The 22,717-nt window shown below is 44.5% G+C and overlaps 1 protein-coding gene across 3 annotated transcripts in view; it reads right to left on the reverse strand.

The window, feature by feature from the left end:
* The window catches only part of LOC131944405 (mitogen-activated protein kinase kinase kinase 3), a 63,625-nt gene that overhangs the window by 6,742 nt on the left and 34,166 nt on the right, over positions 1–22,717 (reverse strand). For all 3 annotated transcript variants that reach the window (XM_059304991.1, XM_059304990.1, XM_059304992.1), the window contains exons 3-6: positions 21,817–21,970; positions 18,027–18,132; positions 17,004–17,156; positions 5,128–5,253 (exon numbers count right to left, since the gene is read on the reverse strand). In XM_059304991.1, coding sequence (XP_059160974.1) covers positions 5,128–5,253; positions 17,004–17,156; positions 18,027–18,132; positions 21,817–21,970 — 539 coding nt within the window. The remainder of the gene's footprint in view (positions 1–5,127; positions 5,254–17,003; positions 17,157–18,026; positions 18,133–21,816; positions 21,971–22,717) is intronic.

A 22,717-nucleotide genomic window follows, 5' to 3' on the forward strand; every position in this document is an offset into this window, starting at 1 on the left:
CTAGATGTGACAATATAGACGGGTAGGGGGGGGGCAATAGACTAGACGTGACAATAGAGACGGGTGGGACAATAGACTAGATGTGACAATATAGACGGGTAGGGGGGGGGGCAATAGACTAGACGTGACAATATTATATACACGGGTGGGGACAATAGACTAGACGTGACAATATAGACGGGTGGGGCAATAGACTAGACGTGACAATATACATAGACGGGTGGGGAAATAGACTAGACGTGACAATATAGAATGGTGAGGTAATACACTAGACGTGAAATCAGAGTAAAAGAGAGGTAAAAAAAAGGGACACTGACTACTTTAAGTCGGCTCATTAGATCAAGTCAGTGGCGTCACTACGTCGGGTGTCAACAGGTGCGTTTAACCCCCCCCCCCCCCCCCCCCCCCATATTTTTTTTACATTCTCCCTAATTTAAAAATTTAACTAGTCAAAAATGATTTTAACAGTAATTTTTTCGATGTGGTGTCACCCGGTGCGGACAGCACCCCGCGCCCCCGCCTTTGGAAGCTACTGGATGGGGTAGCGTGGACGGCCGGTAGTAATGTCGCGTGGGCGGCTAGAAGATAATGTAGGTTGGACGACTAGAATAGTATGACGAGGTCGTTCATTTAGGCGGTGTAAAAGGACGTCAATTTTTTTTTGTTTCAGGTGTGAACCGATAAGCTGATTACGTCAATCTATCATGTGATATTTCTGAGTAGTCTGCAACGTAACGCCCTGTTAGAGGGCAACCCACTACCCGAAATACCACATGAACTGACCAACAGGTGTACAAACCACAACCCATAATACCACATGAACTGACCAACAGATGTACAACCCGCTACCCAAAATACCACATGAAATGACCAACAGATGTACAACCCACTACCCAAAATACCACATGAAATGACCAACAGATGTACAACCCACTACCCGAAATACCACATGAAATGACCAACAGATGTACAACCCACTACCCGAAATACCACCTGAACTGACCAACAGATGTATAACCCGCTACCCAAAATACCACATGAAATGACCAACAGATGTACAACCCACTATCCGAAATACCACATGAACTGACCAACAGGTGTACAACCCACTACCCGAAATACCACATGAACTGACCAACAGTTGTACAACCCACTACCCGAAATACCACATGAACTGACCAACAGTTGTACAACCCACTATCCAAAATACCACATGAACTGACCAACAGGTGTACAACCCACTACCCGAAATATCCCCTTAACTGACCAAGTCATGTTAAGTTTACACGTAAAACATGACTCCAATAGTCATGCTTAGTTTTCTCGCCAAAGGCGCTTGTTAAAGTCTTATATTGAATGTCTAGCTGACTTAAGTCATATGTTCCCACATTGTGACTGCCCCCCACATCTGACTTGCATCGACTGACTGATGTTCCCTGCATAGCAGGTTGACTCCCAAGTATTTTAAAGACTTTTTTAACGAAATACTTTTCGATTTTACTGTTATTGACGTTCACTGGGGCAGAAACAACAACCGTCAGAGTATGTTTCAGTTACAACACACGACGGGGGTCACGTGACATGGGGGTCAAACAGGCAGCCAATGGCAGAGCCGTGTTACACCAGTCGAGTTGTGGAAAATTTCCGTCACAGCCGTTTGGCATTGCCCGATTTATTTGTGTTTAAAAAAAAATTAAAAGAAGAAAAAAAAGGAAAGGCTCCCAAACAGAATGCTAATTATTTTGAAGGTCGGTCCTTTAACGTGGGACTGTGGTCGGAGGTCGGCCCCTTTACGTAGGACTGTGGTCGGTCCCTTTACGTAGGACTGTGGTCGGTCCCTTTACGTAGGACTGTGGTCGGAGGTCGGTCCCTTTACGTAGGACTGTGGTCGGTACCTTACGTAGGACTGTGGTCGGAGGTCGGTCCCTTTACGTAGGACTGTGGTCGGTACCTTACGTAGGACTGTGGTCGGAGGTCGGCTCCTTTACGTAGGACTGTGGTCGGTCCCTTTACGTAGGACTGTGGTCGGTCCCTTTACGTAGGACTGTGGTCGGTCTCTTTACGTAGGACTGTGGTCGGAGGTCGGCACCTTTACGTAGGACTGTGGTCGGTCCCTTTACGTAGGACTGTGGTCGGGCGCTTTACGTAGGACTGTGGTCGGAGGTCGGTCCCTTTACGTAGGACTGTGGTCGGTCCCTTTACGTAGGACTGTGGTCGGTCCCTTTACGTAGGATTGTGGTCGGAGGTCGGTCCCTTTACGTAGGACTGTGGTCGGTCCCTTTACGTAGGACTATGGTCGGTCCCTTTACGTAGGACTGTGGTCGGTCCCTTTACGTAGGACTGTGGTCGGTCCCTTTACGTAGGACTGTGGTCGGAGGTCGGTCCCTTTACGTAGGACTGTGGTCGGTCCCTTTACGTAGGACTGTGGTCGGTCCCTTTACGTAGGACTGTGGTCGGTCCCTTTACGTAGGATTGTGGTCGGAGGTCGGTCCCTTTACGTAGGACTGTGGTCGGTCCCTTTACGTAGGACTATGGTCGGTCCCTTTACGTAGGACTGTGGTCGGTCCCTTTACGTAGGACTGTGGTCGGTCCCTTTACGTAGGACTGTGGTCGGAGGTCGGTCCCTTTACGTAGGACTGTGGTCGGTCCCTTTACGTAGGACTGTGGTCGGAGGTCGGTCTCTTTACGTAGGACTGTGGTCGGGCGCTTGTAGTTCTACTACATTTACATTAGGACCCCCCCTACTGGTGCTAACCTTCATCAGGGCCCGTCTACGTGTGATATGCTAACTTTAGGACCACTCTACTTGTTCTTTTATTAGGACGCCTCTATTTGTGTTATGCTTTTATTAGGACCCCTCTATTTGTGTTATGCTTTTATTAGGACCCCTATAAATGATGTCGGTGTGTGCGTGCGTGTTTGTGTGTGTGTAGATAGATGGGTACATTGTGAGTAGCAACAAAAAAAAAAACAACGGTGTAATACATGTTAATCTCAGTATGGGTTAAGGTTATTTTAGAACATGGGGCGGTTTTCGGTTCGTGGTGCTTGATGTCACTTTAAGACGGATCGGTTTTGTTGGCCTTTTGAGTGTGTGTGGGGGGGGGGGGGGGGGTACAGCCCTACAGTTGGTAACATGCAACCTGGCATCTACAGCTCGTCGTCAGAAATCATCGGACTAGTGTCGGACAGGGTTAGGGTCATGGGTAGGTTAGAATCTGGCTATGCCAGGTGACAGTCGTGTGCCACGCTACAGCAGGTTAGTGGTGGTTAGGGTCATGGGTAGGTTAGAATCTGGCTATGACAGTCGTGTGCCACGCTACAGCAGGTTAGTGGTAGACAGGGTTAGGGTCATGGGTGGTTTAGAGTCTGGCTATGCCAGGTGACAGTCGTGTGCCACGCTAAAGCAGGCCAGTGGTAGACAGGGTTAGGGTCATGGGTGGGTTAGAGTCTGGCTATGCCAGGTGACAGTCGTGTGCCACGCTAAAGCAGGCCAGTGGTAGACAGGGTTAGGGTCATGGGTGGGTTAGAGTCTGGCTATGCCAGGTGACAGTCGTGTGCCACGCTAAAGCAGGCCAGTGGTAGACAGGGTTAGGGTCATGGGTGGGTTAGAGTCTGGCTATGCCAGGTGACAGTCGTGTGCCACGCTAAAGCAGGCCAGTGGTAGACAGGGTTAGGGTCATGGGTGGGTTAGAGATTATTGCTATGTGATATATGCTTGACTACAGTCTGTTATCGTGTACCGGAAAAGTAGACCCACCCTGTACTCCGCCAAGAATGTAAAGACATAACAAAATTAACGGGGCGTAAAATTTTATGTGGCCGAAATACCAGACGAATCTCATTGAGCTTAATGGCTATTAGAAATACCGGGAAAGTACTGTAATAAATAGTTTTAAAAATCAATAACCTATCCCACTAAAAATAACCCCCCGTTGTTTAAAAATAGCCACAGGCTTGGTGGATAGAGAGTTGGGTAACTGCAGGTAACGGTAGGACAACACATCCAAACAGCCCTCGCGTCCAACTGCCCGCGCCTCGGCAGACAAGCGGTGATTATCTCCCATTGTTCCCGCCACTTGAGTGCCGTATCTCGACCAGATTGAGACGTCTGCTGGCTGCTGCAGGCGGGAGCCGGGGATGAAACGAGGTCAGGAAGAATTGGGTCTGACCTAGTTCGGTGAAACGCAAGAAGTGGCTGCGAGATACGAGATCCAATTAGCTTTCACCGTTCGTTAAAACTGATCTGGTAGTTCGGCAAGTTAATGACGGTCATTACATTATATTGAAAAACATTAAAAAAAAAAAAGTCAAATTTTTGTGTGTTAAATAAACAGGTAGGTGTAATGGGTTGGAGCGTGGAAATGGTTGGACACAGTCTGATACAACATCTGCATGGGACGAGTTAAACAAAAACTTTAAAGACTTTCTTTTCAACGGCCTGCCATATTGGACCAATGGCCTGCCGTCAAGTACCATCTTGCCACAACCATATAGTCACCATCTGACACTACTCCCCCCCCCCCCCACAGACCAGTACCTTACTGTCTCAACAACCATACTACCTCAACCACTTGTCCATCAACCTGCCCAACCACCCGTGCCCCAACCATCATCCTGCCCCAACCACCAACCTGCCCCAACCACCCGAGCCCCAACCACCATCCTGCCCCAACCACCATCCTGCCCCAACCACCATCCTGCCCCAACCACCATCCTCCCCCAACCACCATCCTGCCCCAATCACCATCCTGCCCCAATCACCATCCTGCCCCAACCACCATCCTGCCCCAACCACCATCTCGCCCCAACCACCATCCTGCCCCAATCACCATCCTGCCCCAACCACCATCCTGCCCCAACCACCAACCTGCCCCAACCATCGTCCTGCCCCAACCACCATCTTGCCCCAACCACCCGAGCCCCAACCACCATCCTGCCCCAACCACCATCCTCCCCCAACCACCAACTTGCCCCAACCACCATCCTGCCCCAACCACCATCCTGCCCCAACCACCATCCTGCCCCAACCACCATCCTGCCCCAACCACCATCCTGCCCCAACCACCATCCTGCCCCAACCACTCAAGCCCCAACCACCATCCTGCCCCAACCACCTGTACTTACCGTGTGAGTATCTGCATGACTTGGCTCAGGAATAAAGGCCCCCTCCCCTTCCACAGCGGCGTATGAGCTGTTGCCGTGATAGACGTGTGGCAGTGAGCCTGGGGGTGGACTGGGGGACTGCCGCACCTGTCAGAGTAGAAGTCAACATCAAAGTTACAATGGCGACATTTTACATACATCAATTGTAACACGCAGATCTTGTCAAACACTTTAAAACAAAATAGATATAAGGGCATACAATATTTAAAACAAACCTTTAATATAAATTATCTATACACCTATAAAAGTAATTAGCTCTATAATTACATCGTTACATTTTTGCCGATTCTTGAACCACCCTCTGAAACGCCATCTATTCCACTCCCCCACAGCCCATATTTCACAAAAAAATAACTAGTTTTTCACAGTATTTTTAAGAACTATAATATAACACCTACAATATATGCCATTTGCAATTTCTACCCCCCCCCCCCAACACACGATTGAAACAGCTTTCCAATATATTTTGATTCTATTTTTGTAAACGATGAAATCTATAAATGGTCACGTTAAAATTTAAGTCTTATTCAAGTCAAGCTCGCAGTCATCCTCGACTATCCAGAGGTTCTTAATCGCATCTCTCCGGGGGGGGGGGGGGGGGCACAATCCCCCTTTTCTCCCCCTTACCCCGCACGAAATGAAAAAAAAAATGTTTGTATAGAAACTATATAGATCTAATTTAAAAAGTGTCGACCCCCGAGAAAATTTTAAGTGACCACCATAAGTTTCAAATCTCTCCCTCCCCCCCCCCCCCCCAACACCAGAGAGAAATATCAGAAAGAAACCCTGCGACTACCAACATGTTGATCTTTTCTCATTTCCCATCACAAACACACACACACCTTGTTTTGTATTAAACTTTGAATGGCGCCAACAATTTTAACCGCGCCCATCAACGACTATTCGCCCTCATGGGGTTTTCCTTAGTTGTAAGACACGGCAAACTTGGCATTGTACACCCCCCCCCCCCCCTCTTCCCTTTACCCATAGACCAACGTTTAATATTTAATGTGTTTTCTTTAAAAATGTATCTGCACCTGTAGATCCCCGCCCTCTCCGTGCGGCAGATATTCTGTGCAGTCACACCGCTTGACATTCCGATATGGCTGTCACGGTGCGTTTTTTTTTTTTCCTGTTCTGGAAGTCCTTGCAGTCTAATTGATTCCCTCGCCGGGTGATCTACGTCATTCTATTGACACCACGTGGTACCCGTGCAGTCACGATTCTGGCCTAGTTACGATCAACCTCGGGCTGGCTGGCGAACACCTACGCTAGTCTCAGGCCCGCCAGTCGCCGAGACTCAGCCGAGCGTAAAATCAACAGCCGAGTGCCAGGCTTTACATGGTGTACGGGAGTGGACACTTGTGTGAGCTTATACGGGGATGGCCTTGAAATAACGACCAGCTTTGTAAACTGTGGTGGACACTCAGATGGCCTTAAAAAATTAAGACAAACTTTATGTATATGGTAGGATGGCGTGATAGTGTGGTAGAGCCCTCGACTGTTAAGCCGAATGTCTCGAGTTCGGATCTCGATCTGACTTTACCCAGCTATGATTAGAGAAAGTAAAGGCGGCTTAGTATAGTGCTGACCACACCATCCAATCACATGCCGTGCTCAATAAATATGAACTCAAATACAAAATGGGCAACTTTTTTTTTTACTTTTATGAACGAGGGTAACACTGATGGGGTTGAAACGACGACACTAAGTCAGTTGACCTTCACCTTGGGCCAACGTCCATTTTCTCAAGCGCTAGAAACCCAGCCCTCCGTGACCCGATTCACGGCGTGTCCCTGCAAGACATTGAGCAAACCGTTGGAGCGACGCAGGCCTTAACTAAAGGATCCTGTCCATTGACATACGCTGTATGTGCAGGACTTAACTAAAGGTTCCTGTCCATTGACATACGCTGTATGTGCAGGACTTAACTAAAGGTTCCTGTCCATTGACATACGCTGTATGTGCAGGACTTAACTAAAGGTTCCTGTCCATTGACATACGCTGTATGTGCAGGACTTAACTAAAGGTTCCTGTCCATTGACATACGCTGTATGTGCAGGACTTAACTAAAGGTTCCTGTCCATTGACATACGCTGTATGTGCAGGACTTAACTAAAGGTTCCTGTCCATTGACATACGCTGTATGTGCAGGACTTAACTAAAGGTTCCTGTCCATTGACATACGCTGTATGTGCAGGACTTAACTAAAGGTTCCTGTCCATTGACATACGCTGTATGTGCAGGACTTAACTAAAGGTTCCTGTCCATTGACATACGCTGTATGTGCAGGACTTAACTAAAGGTTCCTGTCCATTGACATACGCTGTATGTGCAGGCCTCAACTAAAGGATCCTGTCCATTGACATACGCTATATGTGCAGGCCTTAACTAAAGGATCCTGTCCATTGACATACGCTGTATGTGCAGGCCTCAACTAAAGGATCCTGTCCATTGACATACGCTGTATGTACAGGCCTCAACTAAAGGATCCTGTCCATTGACATACGCTGTATGTGCAGGCCTCAACTAAAGGATCCTGTCCATTGACATACGCTGTATGTGCAGGCCTCAACTAAAGGATCCTGTCCATTGACATACACTGTATGTGCAGGACTTAACTAAAGGATCCTGTCCATTGACATACGCTGTATGTGCAGGCCTTAACGAATTGTCCCTGTCCATTGACATACGCTGTATGTGCAGGACTTAACAAAAGCCCTTGTCCATTCACATACGCTGCATGTTACCCTACAATACATGCTGAAGTAGACCCCCAGAGAATGAATGAAACAGTCGGGTTCCAATTTAAAAAATGGGCCGAGTCGTCAAAGGAATATAAAGAGCTCTATATATATCTATGGAAGCCTACATTGTAAACTAACCCCGCGCCATACAAATAAACAGCGTTCCTCTGTGTGTAGGATGTAGAGAAGGTCTTAGCAGAGAGCTAAGTGGGTTCGAACACTGGCTGAAGGTAGTGTAGACAGTACAAAACTGACCAATACCAGGCTAGCTACAAGACTGACCAATACCAGGTCAAATATGACAACTGACCAATACCAGGTCATCTACAAGACTGACCAATACCACGTCATCTACAAGACTGACCAATACCACGTCAGCTACAAGACTGAACAATACCACGTCAGCTACAAGACTGACCAATACCAGGTCAAATATGACAACTGACCAATACCAGGTCATCTACAAGACTGACCAATACCAGGTCATCTACAAGACTGACCAATACCACGTCAGCTACAAGACTGACCAATACCAGGTCAAATACAAGACTGACCAATACCACGTCAGCTACAAGACTGACCAATACCACGTCAGCTACAAGACTGACCAATACCACGTCAGCTACAAGACTGACCAATACCAGGTCAAATATAAGACTGACCAAAATCAGGTCAAATATAAGACTGACCAAAATCAGGTCAAATATAAGACTGACCAAAATCAGGTCAAATACAAGACTGACAAATACGAGGTCATCTACAACTGACCAAGACTTGACCAGCTGCAAGAATGACCAATCACGTTGATCACGTGATGCCTCATTTGTAATACGACCAGAGAACGTGCCATTTCTGTGTTGTAGTTCAGTCGAGGACACTGCCCCTCCTCTCCCCCACCCCCTCTCATTCAAACTCTCGGACAAAACACTCGAGAGGCCGTTGACTAACGCCATTAGTAATAGACTGTCGAGAGTTACAATGATTAACACTTCTATTGTGGGTCTCTACTCCAAAATTCCCAGTGTGTTTCATCGGATGTTTCATTAAATGGAAATAGCTATGGCTAAACTTTAAGGGGTCCGTAGTGTGGCTGAATTCTAGGGGGGGGGGGGGGGGGGGGTTCTTACTATGGCTAAATTAAGTAGGTCCTTACTATGGCGAAATTCTAAGGGGGTCCGGTCCGTGTGGCTAAAATCTAAGGGGTCATTACTAGGGCTTAACTGTTACGGGATCCTTACTGGCTAAATTATAAGGGGGGTCCTTACTGTGGCTATATTCTAACGGGGCCCTTCTTATTGCTAAATTCTAAGCTATATACTAGCTAGTGCTGTTGTGTATATAAGCAAGTACAGCGATCTAAAGAGAGAGAGAGAGTAGTTAATTGTGGGGTCTTAAATAAATTAAATAGACAGCAGAGAGCTCAGACCTACACCACCCCTCTGCCATATTCAGATTATTGGACCAACCAGTTAAGACCAACCAGTCATAACCAGTTGGTTAGTTTCAAGTCAGTTATCAACTGGCCCTAAACATCAATTAGCCCTCTGTGTGTGACCTACCCGCTACAACAGACAAGAAAACGGTTTGAAGTTATCTTTTCTCCGGTTATTTGACATTGAAGTAACTTAATCGCTACAGATAAGCAGGTTAAGTCTTAACCCATAAAAAACGGTTACCTCACCCCCCCCCCCCACACACACCATCCTAGTCACCCACACAACTTGAGTATCTGAATAAGTCCAAAGTCCATTGACGAATGTTAAGAGGCACTTAGAGACACGTGTGTACAAATATACACAAAATGCCATGTTTCTTACACGTGTGTACAAATATACAAAAAACGTCGTTTTCCCTACACGTGTGTACTAAATTACACAAACTGTCGTCATTTTTACTACACATGTGTACATGAATACAAAAACTGTAGCCATTTTCCTTACACGTCTGTACGAAAAAAAAAACAACAACACAAAATGTCGTTTTCCTTACTCGAGTACCAAATTACACAAATTGTCTTCATTTTCTTTACACGGTTATTCATTAAATTTTCAGATATTTGTTCGAGTAAAGTTAGGCTTTCTGAGAATTTGCATGTCTTTTGGTCGACCCACCCCTCTGTTGTGTGGTACGCCTGTCATAACATCATCTACCCAGCTAAGTTTCCTGAGACTGGAAACGCCTCTGGTCGTCCCACCCCTCTGTTATTTTGAATTCCTTCCAATCACACTGCCGGTGATGAAGACACATCAAAACAAACTTTACATTTCCACCAGATGTCCCATTCCCGCTTTATGAAAAGTTTTCACATTACAAGACTCGCAGGCCAAGAGTTTAAGATGGCTCTCTAGAGGTCAAAAATTGTCTTCTAGTGTAGCGTACCGATGTCTTCCCTGACATGAACAAGGCCATCCAGCTACTTCACGACGTGGTCAGCTCCACATAGTTCAAGGTCGCTCACAGCCATCAACCACATGATGGATTAATGAATCAGGTAAAGAAAAAAAGTCGATCATCTTCAAAGCAAGAACATCTCTGTACCTTTTACTGTCTTCAATGTGTGAGGATACCAACACAACCTCTTTAATTACCATTAGCTTAACCTCACTGCAGCCACCATTTTTATTTACTATCCAAAGACTGTAATATCCTAATACTGTACTATCCTATGTTAGAACAATCCTAAGATTCAATTATCCTAAAATTAAACTATCCTAAGATTAAATAAAATTACCCGAACGAGATGGATTTTATATAGTAAACATACACTTTTGCTAGTGCCCCCCCCCCCCTCCCGAAAAATGTTGACCCCCCCCCCCCAAATATCAAGTGTCCCCCCCCCCCCGAGAAAAAAGTCTGGAAGAAACACTGATTAAACTATCCTAAGATTAAACTCTCCTAAGATTAAACTCTCCTAAGATTAAACTATCCTAAGATTAAACTATCCTAAGATTAAACTATCCTAAGATTAAACTATCCTAAGATTAAACTATCCTAAGATTAAACTATCCTAAGATTAAACTCTCCTAAGATTAAACTCTCCTAACATTGAGCGGTTGTTGGTCGTCGGTTAAAACGTTTCAGATAGCGCCAAGCTTTACCTGTGTGTATTACCACCAGCTGATTCGGACGGGTATCACGTGAACGACTGCCAACTGCCACGAGGTGATCCCCCACAGCCGGCCAACGTTCAGAGATTCCCAACACTTTGATGTGTTTTTACGAGCCTAGACTTATCTGTGGGAGCTCCAGCCCTTTATCAGATACATCTATAGTAATCTATAGGTCCCGACGGATGCACATACGATGGGATGTATTTTAAGGCAAGGACACCTACATGACGTCCGGAGATACTTTGATCAGAGTTTCTTCCAGGCATCTCTTCGGGGGGGGGGGGGGGGGGCAAAGCCCCCCCCCCCCCCCGAAAAATTTTTACCGCCCCCCCGAACGAAATGAATTTTATATAATTTATATAGAAAATATATACTTTTAACAGTGTCCGCCCCCCCCCCCCGAAGAAAGTTTACCGCTCCCCCCCCCGAAGATTTCAAGTGCCCCCCCGGAGAAAAAAGTCTGGAAGAAACACTGACTTTGATGTCGATAGCCAACATCTCTATTTACAGCAGTAGACATCTTTTTTATAACCATTGGATTATTAAGCTCAGATAAACATTTAAGACAGCACCAGAAACCTTTACTTTTGACTATAGATGATTCTATTTCAACAACTAACACCACTATTTAAATCCTGGTCATAACACAGGGAAATAGACACCTCTAGATCGACAAGTGACACCACTATTTTAATTGTGGTCACCTTTTTTTTTTATTACACAGATAAACACAATTACAATACTCCCTGACAAGTCAGGTACCCATCAGAGCTGGGTGGACTCAAGGATTCCAAGGAAATAGAGCTTGGGATCCGAACTCGAGACTTTTGTGTATCAGTGGTGTGCTCTATCCCCCGAACACGTCGCTCCTATAACGACGAATGAGAACCTACGCCTGGCGTGTTGTTGCTGAACACACGGCATGTACACGGCATCTACCGCACCTCCAGATTTTAGTGAGATAAATATACAAGCGAACTTATTGGCCATTGTACACACAGCACAATCGTAGAATCAACAACCACCTGCCTCATATCTTTAGAGTGGAATCTGTTTATTTTGAGCTTAATAGTTTTCTGCATCAGTTTTTGATTGCATCAACTGTGCGCATCAGGTTCTAAAGATTGTATTAATGGTGCGCATCAGTTTCTAAAGATTGTATAAATGGTGCGCATCAGTTTCTAAAGATTGCATCAACGGTGCGCAAGTTTTTGAACCGAGCTGAGGCGGCTGCGCATAAGATAGCACGTGGTAATGAGGCCACCTAATGGCGGCACGTGCAACAAAATCCAGCAGTTAAATAAACAAGAGAGATCCGTGTACAAATAGCACCGGCTCCGGGGGTCCTCGGCTGTACATGTTTCATCTGCTGTACGGTTTGCATTCCGGTCTCTGCCGGCCGGCTACCGGTGTACACGTGGATGCAATCTCCCATATCGTCACGGAATATACAAAGCCAGGCCGTCGTAGTGCTCGTCTAGAGGGCCACCGTTAGTTGGTCATATTCGCCCTCGTCGTATCCTCGGCGGATACACGAGATGACAGGGGAGATAAGTCACGTCTGTTAACCCAGTTAGAGGTGGTGGTGGGTGATTTGGTTCTATCATTGCTCGACTGTTTACTCCACAAAGTTGTATCAAGCTTATCAACAGAGTTGATTACTTCAATTCCCCCAGAGAATGGGCTTAGAGTGGAAACAATGTATCAAAACTTCCCAGCTGGCTCAAGCGTTGAGTAACGCTGTCATTGTACAAGTCTACACCCACACCACCCCCTCCCAACACACATACTCATAAATTACCTGCAGAAATGTTTGCTACGTTCATTCTATAACTGACACCAGCCATAAGACACATCTACAACTGACACATCTACAACTGTACCCAATGGCTTGAGACGCAGTTACATCAGTTACACCAGACACATCTACAACTGACACAGAACACATCTACAACTGACACAGGACACATCTACAACTGACACAGGACACACCGACAACTGACACAACACATCTACAACTGACACAGAACACATCTACAACTGACACAGGACACACCGACAACTGACACAGGACACACCGACAACTGACACAGGACACATCTACAACTGACACAGGACACATCTACAACTGACACAGGACACATCTACAACTGACACAGGTCACATCTACAACTGACACAGGACACATCTACAACTGACACAGGTCACATCTACAACTGACACAGGACACATCTACAACTGACACAGGTCACATCTACAACTGACACAGGTCACATCTACAACGGACACAAGGCAAAGGACACCTCTGCAATCCCCCGAGTCCTACCCGAGGGTCTAAAAAAAAAACAATTCCCCCTAGTCCAAACAAGTTAAAACGATGACATAAGTGAGTTCATTAATTGGATGCCCGCCGTCTAGAGCGGTCCCTATGTCCCCCACTCCAGGCTCAACAGCGCTAGTTAAATATTCCCCCAGCACTTTCACTACATGCTACAGGCGAGCCTCGAAACTGTAAGAGCTGCTCTACTACATAACCACATCAACTGGTGATAGATTTACTGGAGTACAGCTAGGCTACATGGGGTTTACTGTGTTGGTTAGTATAACCAAAACTATCAACTGGTGATAGATTTACTGGAGTACAGCTAGCTAGGCTACATGGGGTTACTGTGTTGTTTAGTATAAAAAAAACTATCAACTGATGATAGATTTACTGGAGTACAGCTAGCTAGGCTACATGGGGTTTACTGTGTTGTTTAGTATAACCAAAACTATCAACTGGTGATAGATTTAATGGAATACAGCGCGCTACATGGGATTTACGATGTTGGTTAGTTTAATCAAAACTATTGATTGCCGGACTGGACAGCAATTGCATGAACAGACGAAGAATGCCGGGCCAGTCAAAGATTGCCGGAACACCCAAATACTGCCGGACGAACAAAAGATTGCCGGACCAGTCAAAGACTGCCGGACCAACGTAAGATTGCCTGACCAATCAGATTGATGGATCAGCCAAAGACTGCCGGAACAGCCAAAGGCTGTCGGATCAACAAAATATTGCCGGACCAGCCAAAGACCGTCGAACCAGAAAATAATTACCGGACCAGAAGACAAACTGTACGTTAAATAAACAACGCATAATCCGGATATTACCTCAAGAATGAGGTGCGTTTCAGGACTTCATAAAATCTTATCTAATCTGGTTTGGCTGCCCGTAATGCACAAATCGGCAACTTGGGAACTCGGCGAGCGGACAGAGTGATAAGTCGTATAGGAAGGTGTGAACAGAGTATGTGTGGCATAGGCTTTTGTCTGGTGCTAATATGTGCGCGTTTTTGTCTGGTGCTAATATGTGCACATGACACTGGGTAGGTTTTTGTCTGGTGCTAATATGTGCGCATGACACTGGGTAGGTTTTTGTCTGGTGCTAATATGTGCGCATGACACTGGGTAGGTTTTTGTCTGGTACTAATATGTGTGCATGACACTGGGTAGGTTTTTGTCTGGTGCTAATATGTGCGCATGACACTGGGTCACAGACTTCAGGAGTGGACTTGATTACCCACGATGTGCATTGTACATTCGCGCTTACAATTATTATCTTGGATCATTGTTTTTGCCAAAATTTAGAAGAAAAGCAAATGACATTAGATGAAGATAAAACGCATATGTAAATGAAAATAATGTTGCAACCAATGTATTTTTTGATGGGATGTACTATACGGAACAAAGCCCGAAATAGATACATTTGACAATCTCCGTGTTCATCTACCTAACAATTTGGTACATTAGCCCCGTGCATCCAGCCTATCCATTATTACATGAAGATGCCAGGAACAAAATGCTCAGCAAATGGAAACAATTTAAATGTCAGAACCCTCGCCAGCCCCTCGTTTTCTACTATTATACACGAGTCCTTCTCGTCATTCTGACACCCCTTCCACTCAAAGTTGGACAGAATCAAGTCCCCTTTAACTAATGCTAACAACACTGCCACGGGACAAGTCTAACTGGAGTGGGGAGGGGGTGTTAAATAACAGGAGATGGTGGAAAAGTGACTTTGAGTGTTTGTGATATAAGTGCTTGTGGTACTTTGGAGAGCTGGAAACGTAAAGTAAATGTCGGAGTGCCTCCAAAGGTGTGTGAGTGTGTGTGTGTTTGTGTACAATGGTTGTATGTGCGTGTGAGAGAGAGAAGTGTGTGAAGTATTCTTATGTGAGTACGTAAAGTGTTGGTGTTATGAATGCAATGTGAGTCTTTAATGTGTTAGTGTTATGAATGTAATATATGAGTTCAGTGTGTTGGTGCTATGAATGTGAGTTCAGTGTGTTGGTGGTATGGATGTGAGTTCAGTGTGTTGGTGCTATGGATGTGAGTTCAGTGTGTTGGTGCTATGGATGTGAGTTCAGTGTGTTGGTGCTATGAATGTGAGTTCAGTGTGTTGGTGCTATGGATGTGAGTTCAGTGTGTTGGTGCTATGGATGTGAGTTCAGTGTGTTGGTGCTATAAAATGTGAGTTCAGTGTGTTGGTGGTATGGATGTGAGTTCAGTGTGTTGGTGCTATGGATGTGAGTTCAGTGTGTTGGTGCTATGGATGTGAGTTCAGTGTGTTGGTGCTATGGATGTGAGTTCAGTGTGTTGGTGCTATGGATGTGAGTTTAGTGTGTTGGTGCTATGGATGTAGTACACAACGGTACGCTGAGACTCGAAATATCACCCCCGCCCCCGGATGAATCTGAATATCACCTACCACTGCGTCGACAATAAATTTAACCAATCAGCCCCCGCACTTCAACGATGACTCAGTATTTCGCAATACAAAAAAAAAATATTTTTAAAAGTAAGTAAAAAAAAAGGCTGGGAACCCCATGATGTAAAAATACATGAAACCACGTGACCTTGAATTAGCTCATGCATACACAATGGACCAAAACTTCGTTGTTTTATTTTTAAAAGGATGCACTAAGTTGGAGCCCTGCGCTAGCGGGCGTTTTAAACAGTTTTTAACCGTGTGGTTTTTTTTGCTAACAGTATTCCACCTCCTGTTGTGAGATTTGTTTTCATGATGTCAAATGTCATCTTAACCGGAACGCCCCCTTGAGTGACGCCACTGCCTTCACCATTATTTTTTGTTTGTTTTGTTAACTGAGACAAAAGAATCCAGAAGCGTCTCCCCTTACCCACCGCTATAAAAAAACAATACCCCAAGTTCTCACATAAGTAAGCTTTTAGACTCAGAACATACACCAAATTTTCACGCATTTAGACAAGTAATATAATGTATGTAAGCGATCAATGTCCTTATCTAGCTATGCCACAATATATCACTTAAATATACTATCGTTGTAGCCTGTTATAACCCTTCATGATTAGGTACGGCTAAGCCAAGAGTAACATTAGCTTCAATCTTTCACCTTGACGTTTTACATGTCCCGATGACTTCTATCGAGTTACATAAACGTTACATAAACGTCAGAACACGGCGGCAACTGTCACCACACCCACCACCCGGGGTGGAGGGGCGGTAGCACGGAGTGAAACACCGGGATGGAGGAAAGATTAAGCTCCACCAACACAATGACACGAGAGAGGGTAGACTAGTTCACTGGTCACGGATACGTCATTCTTCGAGCCTTAGATCGAGTTCCAGATATCTCACATAGGTGACAGTAATCTAAAAACATGCTGAAACCTTCATCTCATTATTCAAAAAAAAAAAAAAAACTAATCGAAAGCTTGACAAAACTGTTTCACTTAATACGCTGTTTAAAAAATCATACGAGGATCATGTAGTTTTACATTCCAGGGAAAGGTATACATTTCAGGAAATGGTATACATTTTGACACGTGATGATTCGATACCCTGATATAACTCGTGTGTCGATACGGTGCTTAGTGTTATACGAGCAGACCTATCACACACATCATAACATTTATAAAATACAGTTTTAAAAAAGTAGAGATTAGAAGAACTTACAGGCGCTACTGTCGAATGCGACTGCGTGCTGGAGGGCTCTGTTCCCGCGACAGCCGGGGTGAGGTAAAGTCGTAAGCTGGTCGAGTGCTCGTTTTGGTCTAACAGCCGCAAGACTGCGTCGAGTTCTGCCTGATTTTTTAAGGGAATGTACATCTGAAAGGAAAACAACACCACACAGTAGCATGGTAAAACAGCAGACAATGATTCATCAGCTTACATGGGAAGGCTTTCATAAAAATATTGGGGGGAAAGGGGGGAAGAAGGGAGGTAAATGTATTTTAGAAACGCAGTACTTTATAGAGCTTGTTTTACGTCCTGTTTAATGCAGGTTTCTATTAACGTTAGGGCTTGGCTTATAAAAGGATAAAAGGATAGAGGCAAGTGGGATAGGGGGGGGGGGTATGGCAATATCGATTTCTGATCACTCTCCAGTGTTGGGAGGTTAGTGGCGCAAGTTTCGCTACCATGACTTCATGTACTAGTGAGTAATGCTGCTTCAGTGGAGAGAAAAATGATGTCACGTAATAGTGAGTAACCCTTGCGAGAGTCACGTCACAGTCATAGAGTTAAGGGTACGCGTTTCACGTCCATGACAAACCACAACGGGTGAGTAATTTTTTTACCAGCGCCATGTAAGCTAGACATGTATGACGTCACACAACTTTCTAATGTCACGTCACAGAGAGCGCGAGCTTGGTTCCCATGACGTCACGTCATGGAGTGTAGCCGTTTGTTGTAGCAGCTCACCCGACCACGTGACTGTACAACAACCCCGTGTGCCCACCGGGGGCGGGTGGGAAAGTATTCCACACACTCTCCCAGCATAGCCAGACAGCTTTTGTAGCTTTTTTTTTGTCTGTCTAAACTAGCGGATTACGTTGCCGGTCTACACGCACGCTTTTAATACAAGATGCCGGCAAAACGTGCAGGAAACCTGGTCACGTGATCGCGGATTGGAGGGCAGGGTCAACGGTCTGGCGTCAAAAGCACGTGAGTTAGAGAAGAAGTGGTTGATACACTCACCTCTCCGTTGCTCTGAGTATAAAATATATTTAACAAAATCTTGAACAGTTCCTGCAGCTTTCTCACCAGGTCCGGGTACTTGACTGGTCTAGGGACGGTTACCATTCTGATAGACAAAAAACAGACGGTTACCATTCTGATAGACAAAACAGACATAAGACGGTTACCATTCTGATAGACAAAAACAGACAAAAGACGGATACAGATAGACAAAAATTTTAAAAATATGTATAAACTGTTAGACATTTTAGATCATGTTAATTTTTTGTTGACCAACGACGTTAAAGTTTGAGATTAAAACTTTTGTTAGTGTGGTGGTGTAACGTGTGAGATTACAACTTTTTGTTGGCGTGGGTGTGAGGTGTGCCGTGTAGCTTGTGAAGTAACAGACAGGTGCACGATTGCAGTGGGCAAGTTATCAAAACAAAGCCAGAGCCTGAGCATCAAACGGCTCGACGAACGAACTGTCTCCTTTGATATGACGTCTTGCAACCGTTGGACTGTGTTATTTAAGACGAGTGCTGTACATTGAAAAAAAAAACCTCGCATGTCCCGAAAAATATAAATAAGAAAAAAAAAAACCCAGGAAAAACGAAACCTGTACGCATTATTTCTCTTATTCTACCGTTTTTTGTTTGTTTGTTTTTTTAAATAAAAAAATTAGAGTATGGTTATCATTTCGACTAGCCAAATGAAAAGCATATCTTACGTTAACAAAGCAACATGAAAATCACACCCCTATAAATGGACTGTGCTGGAAAGTGTGGTGAGGGCGGATGATGATCGTGTTGGTACATGACTATTGGGTTGTTGATGTGTAGAGGGCCGGGGTGTTAAAGGCGGAGATAAAGTACCAGGTATGACATAAAGAGGGCTACCCCCGCCTCCTCTTCTCCAAACCAGACATAGGTCAAAGGTTGTAAAGGTCAAATAAATCATTATTTTTGGTTATACTCATTGACTACACTACCCATTTTATTCAAGGACTGCTATTGGCTAAATTGGATACTTGACTCACGTTACGGAAAGTAACGGCTGTTAGGCATAAAACTGACCATGTTACATTGAACTCTTATTTTCATGCATCATGAACCCTAGCTTTAAACGGGTGACTTAGTACAGCTGTTGGCAGCCCTAGTGAACTTTGACCTTCTGATGACTGAAGAGCAGTTAGCGGAAGGGTGGAAGTTATATTACGTCACACTAATCTCCAAGTGAAGTGTACAAGTTTCCGGCTTGTCAAAGATTAGCTACAACATGGGGGCGGGGGAGTGGAGGAGTGGTGGTGTGTTTGCTAGAACAACACGACCTGTCTCTGATGATCGGGATTCGATCTGCGGTCAAAAAAATACAACCGCTGGCGTTTGTCTAGAGAAGGGACGGCGAAACGTTGTCCACACATCGGCTGTATATACGGATGGGGGGGGGGGGGGGGGGCACCATTTAGAATGTGAATAAAACTTTCGGCCACCGTTTTAACAAACATTGGCTGTATATACGGATGGGGGGGGGGCACCATTTAGAATGTGAATAAAACTTTCGGCCACCGTTTTAACAAACATTGGCTGTATATACGGATGGGAGGGCACCATTTAGAATGTGAATTAAACTTTCGGTCACCGTTTTAACAAACCTTGGCTGTATATACGGATGGGGGGGGGGGCACCATTTAGAATGTGAATAAAACTTGCGGCCACCGTTTTAACAAACCTTGGCTGTATATACGGATGGGAGGGGGGGGGGGGCACCATTTAGAATGTGAATAGAACTTTCGGCCACCGTTTGAACAAACCTTGGCTGTATATACGGATGGGAGGGCACCATTTAGAATGTGAATAGAACATTCGGCCACCGTTTTAACAAACCTTGGCTGTATATACGGATGGGAGGGCACCATTTAGAATGTGATTAAAAGTATGTATATATATATAAGTATATATATATATATATATATATATATATATATATATATATATATATATATATATATATATATATATATATATATATAAAGTACTAATAATATTGCGAACTATTATGCACATTTTCTTTTGGCGTTCGCTTGGTGCGCAATTCTTTTTTCTACGAGATTCTATTCTATTTTTAAAAGTTTAAGTAATTAAAAATCATGTCTATATTCAGAGTTATAAAAGAATATTCGAGAAAGTTTAGGGGAGATCACTCCCGGTTTATTTATTTTAAAAAAAACGTGACAACCGGAGATGATATATCGCTGCTCATACTAAATTAGTTACATAACTATAAATTGTGAATTTATTTTAGTTACGGTTTGGGATTTCAAATAAGAGGCAAATAATAATTGTAAAATAAAAGATGTATAAATAGTCATATACAATTTTTACTGTCCGTTATTGCAATATTGGTGACCACAAAAACGAATTCCCATTACATTTACAATTGAGGATCTTATAATTTTAACGATTTTTTGGGATTGTTTTAAATTGTTTCCCTTGGTTATTTCAAATTCATACATGGGAAGTAACAAATAGATAATAGTGTTGAATGTAAAAAAAGTTTTATATTTTTTTAAACATTGCCTGTGTCTAAACTTAATAAATAATAAAGTAAAATATATTATTAAATTAATTATTTGATATTAGTTATAATGTATATATTATATTTCTATTAAAGTTCTGGCGACTTCTCTTGCACTAGTCGACAGTCCCAGCTAGGAAACTGCTAGTCTACACTCTTGACACAATCAGACAACACACATCTTACACAACACATCATACAATTTACACAACACACGAACAAACCCAACACCAATCATGACAATGTTGCACAACACGTCTAACACAACACAACTCTTATATACGGCATGAGATACCACAATTAGAGATACCACAAATAGACGACACTCCAGATACACTACAACAGACACCACACACCCTACACAAGAAAAAGTAAAACGTGTTTACCTCTTATTACCACACGAAAGACACCCCAAGACAGACACCCCACAGCAGACAGACACCCCACAGCAGACAGACACCCCACAGTAGACACCCCACACTAGACACCACACAACAGACAGACACCCCACAACGGACAGACACCCCACAACGGACAGACACCCCACAGACAGACACGCCACACCAGAGAGAAAGCAAGCGGTGTTTACCTCTTCTCGTTACCATACGACAGACACCCCACAGCAGACACCCCACAGCAGACACCCCACAACAGACACCCCACAGCAGACACCCCACAACAGACACCCCACAACAGACACCCCACAACAGACACCCCACAGCAGACAGACACCCCACAGCAGACAGACACCCCACAGTAGACACCCCACACTAGACACCCCACAACGGACAGACACCCCACAACGGACAGACACCCCACAGACAGACACCCCACACCAGAGAGAAAGCAAGCGGTGTTTACCTCTTCTCGTTACCATACGACAGACACCCCACAGCAGACACCCCACAGCAGACACCCCACAACAGACACCCCACAACAGACACCCCACAACAGACACCCCACAGCAGACAGAAAGCAAGCGGTGTTTACCTCTTCTCGTTACCATACGACAGACACCCCACAGCAGACACCCCACAGCAGACACCCCACAACAGACACCCCACAACAGACACCCCACAGCAGACAGAAAGCAAGCGGTGTTTACCTCTTCTCGTTACCATACGACAGACACCCCACAGCAGACACCCCACAGCAGACACCCCACAGCAGACACCCCACAGCAGACACCCCACAACAGACACCCCACAGCAGACAGAAAGCAAGCGGTGTTTACCTCTTCTCGCCACCAAACTCACACTTGACCTTGAGCTCTTTAGTCTTGTGGAGGTGCTGGATCGCCACCCGTCTGGCTTGTTTGTTGCCCTGTTTCAGACCTGTCTCGAGCTTTTGTTGGATGCAGGCAACAACGTCTGAGATGGGGTCGTCATCTGACGGACATACAACATATGGTCACTTAATGTTGGGTCATATGACGGACGTATAACATATGGTCATTTAATATTGGGTTATATGACGGACATACAACATATGGTCACGTAATGTTGGGTTATATGACGGACATACAATATATGGCCACTTAATGTTGGGTCATATGACGGACGTACAACATATAGTCACTTAATGCTGAGTCATATGACGGACGTAGAACATATGGTCATTTAGTGCTGGGTCATATGACGGACATACAACATATGGTCATTAAATGATAGGTCATGACGGACATACAACATATGGTCATTTATTGTTGGGTCATATGACGGACATACAACATATGGTCATTAAATGATAGGTCATGACGGACATACAACATATGGTCATTTATTGTTGGGTCATATGACGGACATACAACATATGGTCATTTATTGTTGGGTCATATGACGGACATACAACATATGGTCATTTATTGTTGGGTCATATGACGGACATACAACATATGGTCATTAAATGATAGGTCATGACGGACATACAACATATGGTCATTTATTGTTGGGTCATATGACGAACATACAACATATGGTAATTAAATATTGAGTTATGTGGTTTACATTGTATATTGTCATAAAACGCTGTCAAAAAAACAGGCGCTGTTAAATGAGAATCTTAACAATTTACCCCAGGGTTATTGTTTTTTTGGTGGGACGGCGTGGTCTTAGGGTAAAGCGTTTGGCTGCCAG

This window comes from Physella acuta, unplaced genomic scaffold, assembly GCF_028476545.2.
Source record: "Physella acuta isolate Inbredline_101_S28 unplaced genomic scaffold, ASM2847654v3 ptg000490l, whole genome shotgun sequence".
Classification (NCBI taxonomy): Eukaryota; Metazoa; Mollusca; class Gastropoda; family Physidae; genus Physella; species Physella acuta.